Here is an 18,899-nt window from a genome sequence, read left to right as displayed (position 1 = left end):
TGATGAAAGTTCATTCTTGTACCTTGGAGGTGAGGTCAGGCTGGACCTGGAGGTGCTGTTGAAGCAATGTAGCAGGACGTGCCACCGTTGGTTCTGTTTCGGTTCCACAGAATTTAGCCCCTTCAGCCGATCCGGGCGGTTAGGCCTTCGCAGCTGGCTTCGATAATGGCTCTTGGCTAACCACAATGGGTCGCGGGCCGGGCTTCCTTTCGGCTGTTACGCACGTCCCTGGGTGCCGGATTCGTCCGAACCGAGCAGCTGTTGTCTCAAAAATCTAACTGTTTCTACTATGAAATAAATGAAAGCTGGAACATGAGGGAACACGGGTGAGCATGAACGCCCGCGTCCAAAACTGTTGTTTCTGGTCGCGCGTCTTTTTTTAAAGGGCGTTTGGCGACGCCTTTTGGAGGAGGCGTCTTCGTTGATTATTCTGTGATCATGTCGGTGATTGGTCAATGTCTCTGCTTTCAGCTTGTGGGTGTGTCTTGGGTGTGTGTAAGTGTAAGACAGAGACAGACAACAAGGGATGATTCTAAACATAAAAGAATGCCTAATAATTAATTCCACATATTTCAAAACATCTTTTCAACATCATATCCTGAAATATCATGTATTACGAAAGAGTTTGATACCAAACACGACTAGGAAATAGCCTCGAATCACTTTAGGAACTAATTAATGCATTTTACCTGTACTTACTCATAACATAAATGTCAAAAATCATGTTATGCCTCCTCTTAACTATACGGTTGCAGTAAATACCTCAAACTAACTTTTGTGATGTTTTCTGGTCATTTTAAGCACTTTTAAATGATGAACACTTTAAAATAGCTTTCTGTTGTTATTAAATTACATGACACGAGTGCAGACACATTTGCAATTTCAATTACAGTAGAAATCATTCCAAAAATGTTTGATCGTAATGTAGCAGGGAGATGATAACGGGAGATAACTGTTCTGGGATCCTTCTATCCCTTTGTTCGGACAGAAAGGGGAGAAGACCCCCCTTGGGGAATGTTTGCACATCCCAGTAGAAGGCAGACTCTTTGACTCCACGGACTGGTGAAGCCAAATGTTCTAAGTCCAGATCAACTTGGGGTTTAGTTCCCTACATATTGTAGGTAATTTTACCACTTTATGTATTTGATACTATGGTATTCAATGGTGGGGCAGACACAGCTGTCAGTGATTACTGTGATTGCTGGCCCTGCTAATCGATGCATCGTTCCCTCTCCTGTGTGGCACAAGATACGAGTGTGAATCACTGTTACCTGCTGCCATCAAAGCGAGGGCGAGATTACAGCACACAAAGAATGGAGCGAACCAGAGCCATATAGAGAGAGAGTTACGACAACTCCATTCACTCCAATGTTTTTTTTTTTTTTTTTTTTTTTTTTTACAGCAATGGCGGCTCATGGAGCCTCAATCGTTCCACGGAAACGAGCAGATGACTATTGCAGCCAATGAAGCTAGAGCGGATTAGACAGTTTGTGATGCACTTTTGAACGGTAAGATGTTTAAATAATCATTTTGGATGTTATTATTATTAATCAGAGCATCTCAAGCCATTAACATGTGCATTATAGCATGTTAGTGGATTACCCCTGTATATTATAGATTAAGGGATCATTAGCAGATAACAGATGAGGCTAGGATATGCTAATGTTACTGGATAAAGTTAGCAACACACAGCCTTAACCACAGGGTTCAATTTATTTTATTAATGCAATGTGGAATTAGAGAAAATACTTTTAAACGTGATTTATTTTGCCGTAGTAAATGAAATGAATGAATGACTTAATAATAATAATTAATTAATGCCTGAAAATGTGCCTACAGAATAATTTTAGTTTACTTCACACACACAACTCAGTTTTATCTCCCCACCTAGGCTACATATCTTCATTTTTTTTAATTAAACAGTAAGCTTTTCAATTGTGTTATTTGTGAAAAAAAAGTGCAAAAGAAGTGTTTGAATATTTGATTACCTCACAGATTTTTTATAGTTATATTCCTGCTGACTTTGGCTTCCCATTTCTTTCTCCTCTCTGGTTCGTTTGAGAAGCCATACATTTTCACTCCTTTTTCAGAGCAATTAGAGATTGGATATTTATTTAATGAATTCATCTTGGTACATAAGTGCATAGTAAAAATCTAACTTCTATTTTTATATATGTATAAACATAATATGTTTTCAATGTGTCCTGTCTGGATGTGGTGTGTTTTTTAATGAACCCGTTTTTCAGATTTCTGCACATGCAAGCTAAAGATATATTTCTTTATTTTGAATTTGTAAATGTTATGTATTCATGTATATATAGTGTTTATATGTATATATATATAATGGTATTTGAAATATATAGATATCTGAAGAAAAAAAAATTACATTAAATTATTAAGATTACATATGCCCTTAATTACCATGGGATTACTGAAATGGAAGAAAATAAACTAGTACGGCTAGTATTTCAATAAACATTGGGATGTGAATGCGCTTAATGCCATAAATTAAAGAAAATTCAAAGTAATACATCCTGTATACAATACATATCAACACGATTTTTAACCAAATTAATGTTGGCCTTAACTATGTCAAAAAAGCAGGTAAGCTAGTTGTTTACACTAATCTTTAAAACTAATTTACGTTAGGAAAAAAAAATATTCATGGAACTGTATAAATATTGTAAATCAGTGCAGTTCTTGATGACAAATGACCGAAAATCGCAGTTATGTCACTCGGAATCAGTGGATTTGAATGGCCCGCCAATAACTTCCGGGGAACAAATTTGTCTACATGAATCATGTGACGGTCAAGCATTTTGGACTTCCGTTGTCACAACTCTCTCTATATACGGCTCTGTAGCAAACAAATCACGCAGCAATACAAGGCTGCTATTACGTTACGCTGTGTGAGAACTGCCAGAATCTGAATAATTTTATTGCCAGTTAAAGTATAAACAATACAACTCGGTGGATGGTGTGAAAAAACTAAAACAAACCAGAAACACAATAATAATAATAATAATAATAATAATAATAATAATAATAAATACAAGCTGGTAGCATGTTGTTAAATCACTGTCATGAAACATACAGAGAATATCGCTCCGTCCACTCTCTGTTTCTGTCTGTTTAAGACACTTGTAGGCTTCCTAAAAGTCCTCCTAACTACTATTAACAGTTTTACTCCTTAGGAGCTCTCTTAGGGCCTCGGAAGCTTTGTGAATTACTTTTATCTTAACCAGGAAAAATCTTAAAATTCGAGGAATTCTAAGATTTTTCTAAGAGTGACATCACTAAGAGCTACTTTTAGCCTTAGGATGCTTTGTGAATATGAGCACAGGTCATGGCTGCTGCTTGTCACATTGGTAGAAGTGACAGTAACTGAATCAGTGGGAGGCTCCTTACCCATAGGGGCTGTTGTTGGGTCAACACACAACGTGTTAGTGGCCTCAAGCACCCACTGCAATATGTCTGTCCCATTGGACAAAGTGCAGTTTATGAAGATGTAACCTGGGAACAAAGACGTGCACTTTATCAGGCATGCTTTGATTAATCCTGTTCTACGTTCATCTTTTTTTTAACTCACCACAAGTGGTTAACGTCACTTCACCAGAGCTTTTGCTGACTTTGTTTTGGACATGACAGACCAGTTTTCCTACAGTTTGTAGTTTCAGGTGAATAATGTTGGTGTTGCTGCCCTTTGGGACGAGGTCAGAGTCTGTCAGAGGGCGTCCATCCAGAGTCCAGCTGTAGAGAAGACTGTCCCCTTTAGAGGAGCAGGACACTTTCTTCTCCCCCATAGAAAGACATGTAGGGACGAGCTGGACAGAAGATACTGGAGCTGTGTAAGAGATTGTTTACAGATTATATATAATCTGAGTGTACACTTTACTCTATATGGACAAACCAAAAAGAAACAACTGACCTTGAAAAGACAAATTTAGTTTCCGTTCTTCTTTTTTTCCCCCATCTACAAAAACATCAAGTCGATACTGGCCACTGTCACTCGACTTTAGTTGATTTATTCTATAAATACCATTTTGTGTAGTAAAATCTGCTCTCTTCTCTAAAGTATTTGTTATAACATGTTTATTATTCACTACCAATAATTGACTTGTATCTTTAGACCACTTGAATGTATGATTTTCTACAGCGCTGTCCATCAGCCTGATGAATATAGATCCATCCAAAGCTGCATAACACTGAGCGTTATTCTGTCTGCCATCACAGTGATTTTCCACACCTGCAACACAAAAGAATTACAGTCTGATCTGTTACTTTGCATGTCTTTCTGAAACTCCACCTTACAAATGTGTTTTTCTTAAAAAGGTTCTCATTTTGAATTGTTTCAAACAAGTGTTCTCTATGATTTGAAAGTTAGTTTTAGATTCATTTTCATTGAAATCATTTCAACATCAAACAAGCAAAACACTGAGGATCATTTCTATAATAATATAAACATGTTTGTATATTTAATTTATCTAGAATTTGAGCCCATCTGAGCCGATTCCTAAGATATAACTTTATCATATAAAATATATTTTCCATTTAAGTTGTTTACAAATGGTTCGCAACAAATTGTCAATATTAAACCTCCTGGCAGTACAGGCCAGGGTTGCCCATTGTGTTAGTATACATTTGTTTTTTTAATTTCATTACAGCATTATATGATCTTTAATCTATTGTTTATAACCTTGAAATTGTGTTTAACATAGAATTTTTGCAACTAACCATCATCTCTTGATCATAACTCACTTGGTAAAATAATTTTCAATTTGACAAAACAATGCAATTCACAGGTTTGGTGTTTTAGTATAATGACTGATATAACAGTGCAACAATAAACAAAACTGACATCAAGTTTTGTTTGCCTGTCCAATTTTAACGGTGGCCCAAGTATAAATTAATCAACAATTTGATATAATCTTTTATTTTGTAGGTATTTTTCTTAATGAGTATGAGCTCCAGTCGACTGACTGTTATTGTTTTTCTATTTATCATTGGGTTGGTAGTGGTGTTACAGTCCAATCAGTATCCAGATAATCTGGTGACTGACTATAGACTGTGAGGCTGGTGTGAGGAACAATAGATGTTTGAACTTCGACCATTTGACACTTTTGCAAAAGCACTTACAACTTTTTTGAGGCCAGTAAAGTGTTTATTTTGCATGTTATAAAATCCTTTTAATGAAACGTCATCAACACACAAATTATGCCTCTGCTATTGGTGTGAGGTGGAAAACATGATACAAGATCATTTTTTTTTATCAAACGTAGCAAAATAAAAGTCTGTCTGTTGGTCATTTTATGTGGTGTTTTTCATATATATATATATATATATATATATATATATATATATATATATATATATATATATATATATATATATATATATATATATATATATATATATATACAATGTGTTAGTGGCCTCAAGCACCCACTGCAATATGTCTGTCCCATTGGACAAAGTGCAGTTTATGAAGATGTAACCTGGGAACAAAGACGTGCACTTTATCAGGCATGCTTTGATTATTCCTGTTCTACGTTCATCTTTTTTTAACTCACCACAAGTGGTTAACGTCACTTCACCAGAGCTTTTGCTGACTTTGTTTTGGACATGACAGACCAGTTTTCCTACAGTTTGTAGTTTCAGGTGGATAATGTTGGTGTTGCTGCCCTTTGGGACGAGGTCAGAGTCTGTCAGAGGGCGTCCATCCAGAGTCCAGCTGTAGAGAAGACTGTCCCCTTTAGAGGAGCAGGAAACTTTCTTCTCCCCCATAGAAAGACATGTAGGGACGAGCTGGACAGAAGATACTGGAGCTGTGTAAGAGATTGTTTACAGATTATAAATAATCTGAGTGTACACTTTACTCTATATGGACAATCCAAAAAGAAACAACTGACCTTGAAAAGACAAATTTAGTTTCCGTTCTTCTTTTCTTCCCCCATCTACAAAAACTTCGAGTTGATACTGGCCACTGTCACTCGACTTTAGTTGATTTATTCTATAAATACCATTTTGTGTAGTAAAATCTGCTCTCTTCTCTAAAGCATTTGTTATAACACGTTTATTATTCACTACCAATAATCTACTTGTATCTTTATACCACATGTATGCATGATTTTCTACAGCGCTGTCCATCAGCCTGATGAATATAGATCCATCCAAAGCTGCATAACACTGAGCGTTATTCTGTCTGCCATCACAGTGATTTTCCACACCTGCAACACAAAAGAATTACAGTCTGATCTGTTACTTTGCATGTCTTTCTGAAACTCCACCTTACAAATATGTTTTTCTTAAAAAGATTCTCATTGTGAATTGTTTCAAACAAGTGTTCTCTATGATTTGAAAGTTAGTTTTAGATTCATTTTCATTGAAATCATTTCAACATCAAACAAGCAAAACACTGAGGATACTTTTTCTTCACGGTATAATATAAATCAAATTTAGACTGTGGTTTTAAAAGAGTGTAAATTAACAGTCAATGTGTCATTTTACAATAATATTAACATGTTTGTATATTTAATTTATCTAGAGTTTGAGCCCATTTGAGCAGATATAACTATAAGATATAACTTTATTACATCAAATATATTTGCCATTTAAGTTGTTTACAAATGGTTCACAACAAATTGTCAATATTAAACCTCCTGGCAGTACAGGCCAGGGTTGCCCATTGTGTTAGTATACATTTGTTTTTTTAATTTCATTACAGCATTATATGATCTTTAATCTATTGTTTATAACCTTGAAATTGTGTTTAACATAGAATTTTTGCAACTAACCATCATCTCTTGATCATAACTCACTTGGTAAAATAATTTTCAATTTGACAAAACAATGCAATTCACAGGTTTGGTGTTTTTTGTATAATGACTGATATAACAGTGCAACAATAAACAAAACTGACATCAAGTTTTGTTTGCCTGTCCAATTTTTATATGATTTTTGTTCAGAAACTCTGATGTTACATCAATACATGACCCACTCAATAATTAGAGTCAGGTGGACATCATATGGTCTATGGCCCCTTAGTTTTACTCCTCGAATTATTTAACATAAATGGTGGCCCAAGTATAAGTTAATCAACATTTTGATGCAATCTTTTATTTTGTAGGTATTGTTCTTCATAGAAATAATGTTTGATTCTGCTTCAAGACTATCATTTATTGTAAATACATCACCTTCACCTACGTCTGTAACAATTTGAGTGTACAAGTATTGTGTAGGGTTTGCAGACCCAGGGTCATGAGGTGGAACTCCAGTCGGCTGTTATTGTTTTTCTGTTTATTATTGGGTTGGTAGTCAGTGTTGGTGTTGTCCCTCTGTGAGTTCTGGCCTCATGAACGTCCATTATAATATCTTACTCAATAATAACATTCCTGCAAAACTTGTCATGGATCACAAATTACATTTTTTTTTAAAAACTCACCAAATGAAACTTGGAGCAACACAAGCAGAAGTCCTATCACAGCTTCCATATGTGTGAGTGGACACAGTCAGCACCTCTCAGGATTGTTTTTTGTTTTTAATCCAAGCGAACTTGTGCACGTTGCAGTGTGAGCTGTTATCATCCAACCTCTGAGAGGAGTGTGTGAAGCCTGTCAGCAGAACTAGTTTAAATGTGAACATATTTAGTGTGAGGAGGAGAAGAGGAAGGGATATCTGTCACACTTCCTCTTTCAACAGTAGCTCTGTCTGTCTGTGTGTGTGTGTGTGTGTGTGTGTGCGTGCGTGCGTGCATGTGTGTGAGTGTGTGTGACAATTAATAGAACAGTCACAATTAGAAACTGATGTATACCACACAAAGGTGTGGCCAGTTTAAGGGTTGACGATGTTAACCCAGAGCCCAGAGCCTGCCACTAGGAGAGCTCAGAGCCGTATAGAGAGAGAGTTGCAACAACGGAAGTTCAAAATGCCTTGGTCGTCACGTGCATAGACATCATATACGTAGATGCCGCATCAACTGTGGAGGGACATGTCAACAGCACCGCCATCATGGACCGGTGGTGGTGGAGGCAACAGTACATGGACATAACGACAGAAAGAGCTGTTTCTCAATCTCTAAGTAGAATTATTCGTTGCATTTTGAACCGATTTCCAAACTGTTTAATTTTTTAAACACATCACACATGTAGCTGTGACACAAGGTGCTTGGATATATTTCAAATGCTGGTTTTACCACTCAACACTTAAACCTCGGGTAGGCGGTTTCCTCCAGATACCCTTTTTAAGTTTTTGATTGAAATTGTCTTTATGTCCTGACAGAAATTAAGAACTTATGTGCTCTGAAAAAGGAATGAAGAAAATCCATCATCTGTAGCAGCTGTAAATCTGTAATAACTTCAACCAATGGAAAAAAACGAGCCGTTTTTTTTAACCAATCACGTCTCCCTGTCTCCCTGCTCATTCTCGATCACTCACATGCACGAGCTCTCACTGAAAGCGCGTCACATCTGCTAGAGTTAAAACAGAGTTTTTTGGTCACGTTTTTTAACATATATGATGGTAAAGTTTATTGTTTACTCACTTCTGAATGAGACATGAGACAACAAAGTTTCTACACAATACAAGTGATGAGCTGAGGTCTGCTTCAGCAGCAGCTGTGTGCGTGCATGTGAGTGAGACAGAGCACAGAGGGGAGGGGCGAGGGGGGTAAAGGCGGAGCCATCAGGGAGGCTATATTCAAAATCATGCTAGCTTTTGAAAATCGCCTACCCTACCTTTAAACTTCACACCCACATCCTTGAATATTTCAGTTCTTTGGCTAAAATAAATAATGATCATGATATAATAGTAATAGGGATAGTAATAATAGTAATGGTTATAATAATAATAATAATAATAATAATAATAATAATAGCAATAGCAATAGCATAGCAATAGCAATGAAAATAATTCTATCTATCTATCTATCTATCTATCTATCTATCTACAGTATCTATCATGTCTGATGTTTGTCAGACAAACCTCGTGAAAATTGCTTGAGAATAGAGCGATTTATGACAACTTTAATAGTGTGAGCACATCATTCCTCTATAAATGTAATACACTGTAGGAGTGATTGCCATCAGTCCAAGATGGCCGCCCTGTTGACGCACCGCTCTAGTGAGCGGCAGCAGTCGATGCGGCTACGTATTCTTCTATGTAATCTTAATGATTTAATGTAATCTTTGACTCTCAGATATCATTAAAAAACACTCCATATCAAGACAGGACACATTGAAAACATAGTTATTATGTTATACATATATAAAATAACACATTATATTTTGACTATGCTCTTATGTACCAAGATGACTTCATTAAATAAATGTCTAACAAAGTCAGAGACATTAATAACTTGTCTTTCAGTTTGTCTGCGCCTTTCATACGTGGTGTCCTTGCATGTAGTCGCCACCATGGTATGCTGTGCTGCATGGGGATGCTCCAATTGCTCAGAAAAAGGAGTGAAAATGTATGGCTTCCCAACCGAACCAGAGAGGAGAAAGAAATGGTTAGCCAAAGGCAGCAGGAGTGATCTCAAAATAAATGTATAACTATAAAAAAAATCTGTGAAGTAATCATATTCAAACACTTCATTTGCATTTTTCACAAATAACACAATTAAAAAGCTTACTGTTTGAAAAAAATAAATTTAAAAAAAATGAAAATGCTGTATGTAGCCTATGTGGGTAGATAAAACTGAGTTTTGTGTGTGAAGTAAACTCTGCAGGCACATTTTCAGGCATTAATTAATTAATTATTTTTATGATGATTAATTAATTAATTCATCCACTCATGTATTTAATTTACTACAGCAGAAATAAATCACGTTTAAAAGTATTTTCTCTAATTTTCATTGTTGGATGAAATGGCTGCAGCATTAATAAAATTGAACCTTGTAGTTAAGGCTGTGTGTTGCTAACTTTATCCAGTAACGTTAGCATATCCTAGCCTCATCTGTTATCTGCTAATGATCCCTTAATCTACTAGTTTAGGGGAGGAAAATCCACTAACATGCTTTAATGCACACGTTAATGGGTTTAGATACTCTGATAATGATAATAATAATAATATCCAATGGAATTATTTCAACGTCTCTTACCGTTCAAAACTCATCACAAATTGTGCTGTAATAGTCAACTTTTGTTGCAACTTTCTCTCTATACGGCTCTGTGTTAACCGTGAGCTGAAGATCATTAGGTTACAGCCCCATCTGTCTTCTCAATGACATTTTAGAGCAGGGGTGTCAAACTGCACTCCACATCAGGGGCCATTTACATCCCAGTTTGATATCAGGTGGGACGAACAAGAAAAATGGCCATGTGTACATGGGAGCTTCAATTCCCCTTTAATTTAGAATTCCTCTTAAACTGACCTCCTAAACTTAATTCCGAATACAAATTTAAATCAGAATTAAACTTAAATCTGAATCGGTGGCTGGTTTATTCCGATTTTAATTTTGCATACAATAATTCTCAGATCTTGTAAACACTTGATTCCACTTTAAGTTAATTATGATTGTTCTGTCGCTGTCACTCCTTCAAAACAGGAGAACGTGGAGAAAACCTAAACAAAGCAATGAGAACCTGCAAACTCTACACATAAAGACCCCAAATAACCTGAAATCAAACCAAGGCACTTTTGCTTTGAGGCAGAAATTTTAACCACTACAGAATTGTCTCTATTAATTAGTAACTAAGCAAGTACAGAAGGAAACCTAAAATTTCAGATTTCTGACATAATTAGTTGCAGAAACATCATTGGTTGGTTTCATTGTTAAATATTCCATTGTGAAAGAGTTGATATTAGTGATGTCTCTGTTTAATAGTGTCAAATTAATTAGTGATATTTAGTCTGTGTTAAGAATGTGATCTTTAATGCAGTCGCAGCACGTTTTTACTGATTTTGTTTGGAATTTTTTATTTAAACTTTTAATTTAAATTTCATTTTTTAAATTTTTTGATACAGTTTAGCTATGTCGTAACTTCCCCGACAAAAGGCTTTCAGTGAACTTTGCATGTTCTCCAAGATCTTTTGTTGGTTTTTGCTCCAAACATTACTCACTTTTTAGTCATGAAAATAAATGTAGGGCCTCTCTGGGCCACCAGGGGGCGACAGCAAATCTACAAACTAAAACAAAGGTGTTCATCAAGTAAAACATTGAACACTGAAATTTAAACCATTGAAGAATGGTGTATTTTACAATTTAACAGCCAATGATCACTGGTATTACAGCATACATGCAGACAACCAGAGGTGGCAAAAGTTTTCAATACTCAAGTTGTCAGGATGGGGTTTTATTTTGTAGGGAAGGCAGGAACTCTTGGCCTCCCTCCCAGCAGCTTTCTCCTGCAAGGCACCAGCTGCTGGTGATTGTTCACCAGCTGCAATTAACTGCTCTGTGTTTAAATGGAGAGGCTTTGCCTCAGTTCAGTGCTGGGTCATTTACTATGTTATCACTTGTGACCTGAGGGGTATTCCATAAAGGAGGGTTAACAAACTCTGAGTCTATCCATAAACTCTGGGTCAACATGCCCCGCGATGGGAAACTCTGGGTATCGGATTCCATTACAGCTGGTATGAAGTGGGTCAATCAACCCTGAGTATGTAAACCTTGGGTTACTTACGTGCAGGCGCGTGATTAAAAAGCCATCACCAATGGATCAGAGATTCACTCAAACGGAAGAGAGTGATTTATTCACGTGAAATAAGCCGGTGTTTGAGGAATATGAGCCTGTTCTAAAGGTGCGTTCAGTCTTCAGTGACTATTGTGGCTTAAAGGAGACAAATCATGCTTTTAAATCCTTCCTTTTTACATATAAATCATACAGTTGTGGTCTATATAAATCAGAACTGCAATGCTTGGGTCTGAATTCCTCATTATTATAGCTCCACAGGCCCCTTTTCTACCCCTTTTCTGATGGGCTTCTGAGAGCAACTCGTTTTGGTGCGGTCTCTTTAAATGCAAATGAGACACTCCATACCCCGCCCCCTCTCCAGGTTGTAGAGGTGACACTCGGTTCAACTCCACCCTGTTCGGCCATTTTTGTAGTTTGATAGAAGAGATACGATTATGTAGTGGCGCAGAAACTTTTTATTCACGTTATTTACAAATTGTCAACAACGGAAAACTTGTCCATCCAGCCTTACATGTTCGAGCCAGAGTCAGACCCGGCGGAGCGAGATGAAAATGAAGATGATGAACCTGCAGAACAACGTCTTCATATGGATGTTAACAAGTGAGCTAACGCTAGCGCTGAGCTAACGCTAGCGCCAAGCTAACGTCACAAAATGCATTTTAATACAGTCTTTTCGGAGACAAAAACGGCAAAATGAAATGACTAATGAAAACTTTAGACTTAAATTAAATCACGTAGGCCATATCATCAAGGATCTAAAACGAGCACACAGTGCTAACATATGAAGACCGTGCAACTGCTTATGCTAACAAAACATTGACAGGGACGTCTTATCATCACACTTTTTAGCGTTATTTACAGCTTACCGAAGTGCTCTGTTTGTCGTCTCCAAAAATAGAAGGAATTGAACCCTCAATCAGACAAAGTCTTTCGGCAAATCCTTCTTTATACTGGCGGAGGTTGATGAAGCAGTCATCCTTGAAGTGCTTCGCGCACACAAAAATGACCTTACCCACAGATGTGGGTACATTTCCTTGAAAAATAAAACTCAACCAGGCACTTCGAAAAGGTTCTGATTCTGATGGTGGGAGATGGTGTAATGAAGCGTGTGAGTTACTACATCCAACAACCGAACATTTTGATTTCTCCTCTCGTATCTTCGGCATCCTGGAGCTTGGACTACAAAATAAAAGCGAGAAATAAAAATGGCGGATTGCTCAAAGTGTTGGGCCTGGAGTCGATGTCCTAATTTGGCAGTTCCGCTGCAAATACTGTGACTGTGATTGTTCAAAAAACATAATAGAAAAATCGAAACAGATTGAAAAATATGACCAAAACAGAATATAAAGATATCAACGGAGCACCTGAAGAGACTAATTTCAACTTTTGTGTACTTCTAAACACTCTAAATATACAACAAAATGCATTTAAGGGCTAAAAAAGTGGATTTAGCATGATATGTCCCCTTTAAATCACCCGTAATTAGTCACACTTTTTGGTCGCTTCATCACTTTATCTCTTCAGTGACGTGACGAGCGGGGAACAATATGAATAAAATGTGTCTGAGACGTGGCAGCAGCATAGGATGTCTGCTTAGAGAGCCCTCCTGTTACACTGGATATAAAGACAGTGACTGCCGCTTGATATTGCATCATTTATATTGATTTTTAATGTAATGTCGCCAGAGTCATCTCAACGTCCGAAAAAACGTCATAAAAAACACTGAAGCGGGACGCGAACCCACGACCCATCGCTTCCAAGCAGAGCATCACAATTCACTGCGCCATCATAACTTCAAAGATGCATGATCTACAGATTTAACTGTATAACAATATAAAACAACAATCGAGCCTTAAAAGTGGATTCATTTAAATGATCTCCTCCTTTACATTATCCACAGGTATCCCAGGGAACTTTACTACAGACATCAGTAGATGTTTTAATGCAGATCAACCTCTCAGTGTGTTTCACTTAATGCTCTGTATCCACAATGTTAGAAAGAAAACTACCGTTAGCACAAAAAAAAAAAAAAAAAAAAACATAAAGCAACACGTTAGTAATGATGTGAACACGTCTGTGGTGTGTGATGTTACTAATGTGTTTCAGAGAAGAGTGTAAAGGTTCATTAAAGTGTTCAGAAACGGTGTTCAGGTGGGCGGAGCCAGGTAGAAACCCAGGGTTTCTTTGATAAAACCTGCCAGCGACCAGGTTTAGTTCACGGACAATGTTGCCAGGGTAACCTACTCAAAGAAGAACATACCTCGCGTTTAGGAATGAGATACTCAGAGTTTCCCTCATTTGAGCCCGAACATACTCAGAGTTTGAACATAACCCACTTAATGGAATACCCCTCTGGGCTTGGTTCCATGCTAGGATCAACAACAAGTGTTTTTGCTTTTGAGCATTCTTCTTGTTTACCCTCGCTCCATTGTTCTTGGTTGTGCCCTTTTGTGTTTTTGGATACCTCTGCCTCCCTGGAATGACCACCTGTGTGCCGAATCCCTGCTAGCCTGACCATGCCTAAGCGAACAATAATTATTGGTTTAATGCACCTGAGCTCTGCCTCCATCCCTGCATTTGGGTCTGCACCTACACCTGCACGAGACAGAATGTCCCAGCCACCAGCAGACCCAGCGGGATTTTTCATCTTGCAGCAAGATGAAGGAGCTTCTTGCCGAGCTGGACCCCCTGCTCTCCAAACTGATGGAGACCATCTATCCCTAGGAGAGAGTGGACACTGATGGGAGTTTGTGTGGTCATTCATCTCTGGCCTGCTCTAGAAAGAGTCCCTGACGTAGAGGAGACATTGGAGAAAGCAAAGAAGCAGATCAGGAGGTTGCTAGGTTCTCCCTGTACTCCACTTCCGGAGACGTCTTCAGCCCCCAGGTCCTCCTCGTCACCAGAATCTAAGCACCATCAAAAGTTAAGTCCCTCCTCAGCACACAACACTCAGTTGGAGTCCAGTATCCAGCCTTTATCCAGTCCTTAGTTACAGTCCAGTTCCCAGTCAGTGTTTCCTAGCTTCCAGGCTAGATTTTCTGAGCCTCCTAACTGTCAGCCTAGAGTTCTTGTGTCTGCTAGTTTCCAGACTAGCGTCCCTGAGTCTACTAGCTTCCAGGCTAGCGTCCCTGAGTCTACTAAGCCAAAGCAGCTTTAAGTATAAAATTGTTAAGAACTTGTAGAAAACTGATACATGGAAATAAATAAAATCTGTTACAGTTTATGAACACCTGGAGAATTTAGCACTCATTATAGATACACTTTGTAAATAAAATGTTTCAAGAAAAGAAAAATGCAAATGCTCAATTAAACCCAGAGCAGCTTTGAGTTTACCATTTTAAAAAATGTGAAAATGTTATAAAACTAACAGAAAAAACTCAAACTACCAACATTTTACATTTTAGCCTCAAGAGAATCATGTTCTCCAGGTTTCTGGAATGGAGACGTGCCCTTTTTGGTCTGAAAATTAGTCCCAGCTTCTTGGTTGTTTGTTTGCGTCTTTTTACGTCCTGATGTCATCTTCAAAGGTCTTAAAAGTAATGAGCTCATTTAAAATGTAAGGAGTAGAAAGTACAGTTGTATTTCACAATAATTAGTGAGATGTCTCACTATGGGATGCACACTCCCTGCAGCCCTCAGAAGCACTTTTTTCAATCCCCCAAGCCCTGATTTGGCTGGAAGAACTGTCCATCTTCCAGGGACACTACTACCCACTATAAGAGAGAGGGCAGAGGTGCAGTTCCTCATTCAAGCACGTCTACTCTCTCATGCACATCTCGTGTTTTTACCAGCTTAACTTTCTACAGGCGGATCTTTAGTTTCCAGTCGACGGACGCTGGTAATTATAGATGCATTGCGTGGACCACAACAGGTTGAGAAGCAGCCAGTGCTTACTTTGCTCTGCTCGATTAAGGGCTGCTCCATTCACTTTAAGTGAATCTCAGAGCTCCGGCTGTCGGCTCTCCTTCAACGCTGTTGCTTCGGCGCACATTGGTCCTCGACCGGCTCTCTCACTCCGGTGACCACCCCGCTCTGAGTTCTGCATCGAGTCATGTCCAGAGCTCCAGACATCAGCACAACATGTCTCTGCATCAACTCATGTCCAGAGTTCCCAGACATCAGCGCAACAGCTGTAGTCAACAGCATTGGCCCAGCCTTGCCTTCGACGCCTCCGGGCTCCTGGGCACATTGGCCTTCCTCACGGTGCTTTCACTACGGTGACCGCCCCGCTTCGAACTCTGCACAGGTCCAGAACCCCAAGGCCTCAGCACACTACCTGTCGCCCCAGGCTGCTCTGCCTTTGACACCTCCGGGCTCCTTGGCATGTTGGCCATCCTCCCGAGCACTCACGACAGTGAACGGCCCGGCCAAAAGCTCCATACCACCGGTATCTGAGCCTCCAGACACCAGCAAGCCAGCTGCTGTTTCGGACCAATGCGCTGTCCTCCTGCATGCGTAGGCCTCCATCCCTGCTAGCACCTGCTAGCCGCCATGTGGTAGCCAAGGCTAATTCCACCTGCCGTCCTGCCTGTGTCAAGCATGGCCATGGAGGCAGAGGCTCCTCCCAAGGAGGGAACGGGATGCTCTCAGGCTCGCTTTTGTCAGACACACGGTCTGCTCCAACTGTCTCGGTCTGGAACACGCCTGACTGGCGGTCGAATCCCCCAGCTCGTGTCAAAGACTTTGTCCATTTTTTAATATTAACCCCAAATAAAAAAGTCCAACACCGACACAATATTGATTGTTTCTCACCAAGAATTAAAGGTGTACTAAGGACAAATTATGGTCTAATCTGGAGCTTGATGGGTGTTCCTAGAAATTAGTGAATTTGAGTTGTTTCCTTTAACAAGGGTTGATATTTTTCTGACATTTATTTTAAATATTATTCACATTATTATAAATAGCAGATTTGGTCATTTTCATGTCTAGAGCTTTTTTGTCAGCCCATGTTTGTATCTTAAAATGGGCTGTTTTGAACATAACACCTTGATCCTGATAGAATGACTGCAAAACTCTGCTCAAGAGCACAACAGACAAACTAACCTCAAAACATTTGACTGTCATGCTGTCATTAACTTTGAGGATGACTCAAAGCTTGAGGTGTTAAAGTTGCTGCTGTCAGGGAAAAAATTGTTAGTTATGTTTATTAACATATTTACTCATATTTACTCATAGACCTTATTCTTTTTAAGGCTTTAAGTTGAGACTTTTCATTTCTGCTGTCTCATGTTTTCTGCTCTCTTCTCGAGGTCAGCTTCCCAAAACACATCTTATCCCTCAGACACAGAGGCATCACACACTCACACATACACACCCAATACACATCCATTCATACACACAAACACCATACACGCACACACCTCCAACACTCACGACAATCAGGAGATACCAGAGAACTGGTTGTTTTGACCTAAAGAAGAAACTGTCTCTTTTCACTCTCTTCCCTCACCTCCTCCTCTCTGTCCTCTTTATCTCCTGGGGGGAGGAGGGAGGGGGACTGAGGGGGAATATACGTGATGAGTTAGAACTGTGCCACTCATTCATCGGACGTCCGCCTGGGCGGTCACTAATTTTTGTCCATCTTTGTACTCTTTTTTATTTAGTTTTATAATAAACCTTTTTTATAAAATCATCAATGCCTCGCCTGGACTCCATCATTCAACCAGAGCAATTAATCATGTCTCCAAATGAGATCAACCGCAAATTTGCTGTGACACTGCTAAAGACTGATAACACATTTCTTTTTATTCTGGCCTATGTTAAAGAGATATCTGTCAATCGAGAGACGAAATGTGATGGTGTCAAAAGATAAAAACATCACATTTTGAGGAACAGAAAACTGAGAACATTGTTGGGTAAGTCAACATCCATCTTGGGCAGCATGTCTCTTAGCCCTGCATCACATTGTGGGAGCTCTAAGCAGCTGCTTCAGTGACTGACAGTCACATTTAGGATGAAGGAAAGAGTGATTTGGATGGTCCTTCATACATACAGACATAGAGACTGTTCAACACCTAAACAGGACAATGATCAAGCACACACTAGCTTTGTTTCTATTAACCATTAGGAAATGTGCAATAATATGAAATTTTAGTATCACTTTTATTTTGCAAAAAACTGTAGACATTAAAATGTGAGCTGGAGATATAAGGCACCAGCAGACCTGTGTAGCTCTGATTGCAGGCAGAAGCAGGGAAAGAAAAGATGTATTGATGATATGATGGAAGCCAGTGCAGTGATGTAGTGGTGATGTCCTCTTTTGTCTAGGAGCGAAGAAGTATAACATAACACCGATGTAAAAGGGTAAACCAAGACAATTTATTATACAGTTTTAACAAAGGGAGCAAAGACAAACTTAAAGCATCACCTACAAAGAAGGAGTTTAACAAAGGGAGCAAGGACAAACTTAAACAGCTAACAAACAAAACAGAACCTAATTGAATCCTACAATGGAACAACCTAGTACTTCTAAAACACAACAGAACTAAATCCAACACAGTCTTCTAATCTAATCTAATCTAATCTAATCTAATCTAATCTAATGGCTAGCGAAAAAGGCAAATCACAGGAAGAGTCGAAGTGGGGCAACCTGCTAGTCAAATTCCCCCTGAGCCAATGGTCCAGCGATCCTTTTAGCTGTGGAGACTGATGAGGAGTGATTGCTGATTAGCTCCCTGTGCAGGTGGAGGAAGAAGAAGACCAATCCTGTTGAAGGAGCAGCACAGGAGGATTTGCATACGAGAAGAGGAAGCCACCAATCGCAGACGAGTGCTGTCACAGTCTTTTTGCATTTTCCTCCCACACAGGAGCTGGGCCAACAGCAGGGTCGTAACAGTCACGTTTGCTTTTTAATCAACTTACCTTTTGCACTCCAGTCTGCAGTCTACACAAACCTTTTTTAAACAGTGAAACTAAGATGGATGGCAGTTTACTGTTAAGAAAAAGAATAAAAAGAAAAGAAAAAAGTACTTCTACAAAAAGCATCTCCAGCTGGATCTTTACAGGAAAGCCACAGTAGTAGTGCCTATTGCTATATTTATTTGAAGTAGTTTTGTAAGAATAAAAACTCCAGCAAGGAAAGCAGAAGTCCTTACATCACGGAAAAAAAAAAAATATCTGCTTATGTGCGACTTCTCAAAAGACAAGACATTTCTCAGCAAATCACTCTGTGGGTCATTGAGTCACAAATAGAAATTTTCCGTGAACACAATGAAACTCTGAGTCAAAGTTTACTGAACACATCCAGCAAATATCTGGTAATAAATG

General features: G+C 38.8%; 1 protein-coding gene across 11 annotated transcripts in view; it reads right to left on the bottom strand.

The window, feature by feature from the left end:
* The window catches only part of LOC114470848 (uncharacterized), a 90,401-nt gene that overhangs the window by 25,526 nt on the left and 45,976 nt on the right, over window positions 1-18,899 (bottom strand). For 10 of the 11 annotated variants that reach the window (XM_028459194.1, XM_028459191.1, XM_028459190.1 and 7 more), the window contains 5 exons: window positions 5,910-6,227; window positions 5,571-5,825; window positions 3,929-4,246; window positions 3,590-3,844; window positions 3,409-3,513 (listed from right to left, as the gene is read on the bottom strand). In XM_028459194.1, coding sequence (XP_028314995.1) covers window positions 3,409-3,513; window positions 3,590-3,844; window positions 3,929-4,246; window positions 5,571-5,825; window positions 5,910-6,227 — 1,251 coding nt within the window. The remainder of the gene's footprint in view (window positions 1-3,408; window positions 3,514-3,589; window positions 3,845-3,928; window positions 4,247-5,570; window positions 5,826-5,909; window positions 6,228-18,899) is intronic. The other variant, XM_028459196.1, reaches the window with a different exon arrangement.

Source organism: Gouania willdenowi, chromosome 10, assembly GCF_900634775.1.
Source record: "Gouania willdenowi chromosome 10, fGouWil2.1, whole genome shotgun sequence".
Lineage (NCBI taxonomy): Eukaryota > Metazoa > Chordata > Actinopteri > Blenniiformes > Gobiesocidae > Gouania > Gouania willdenowi.
The sequence above is the reverse complement of the archived record's forward strand: the minus strand, read 5'-3'. Positions and strand labels throughout refer to the sequence as shown.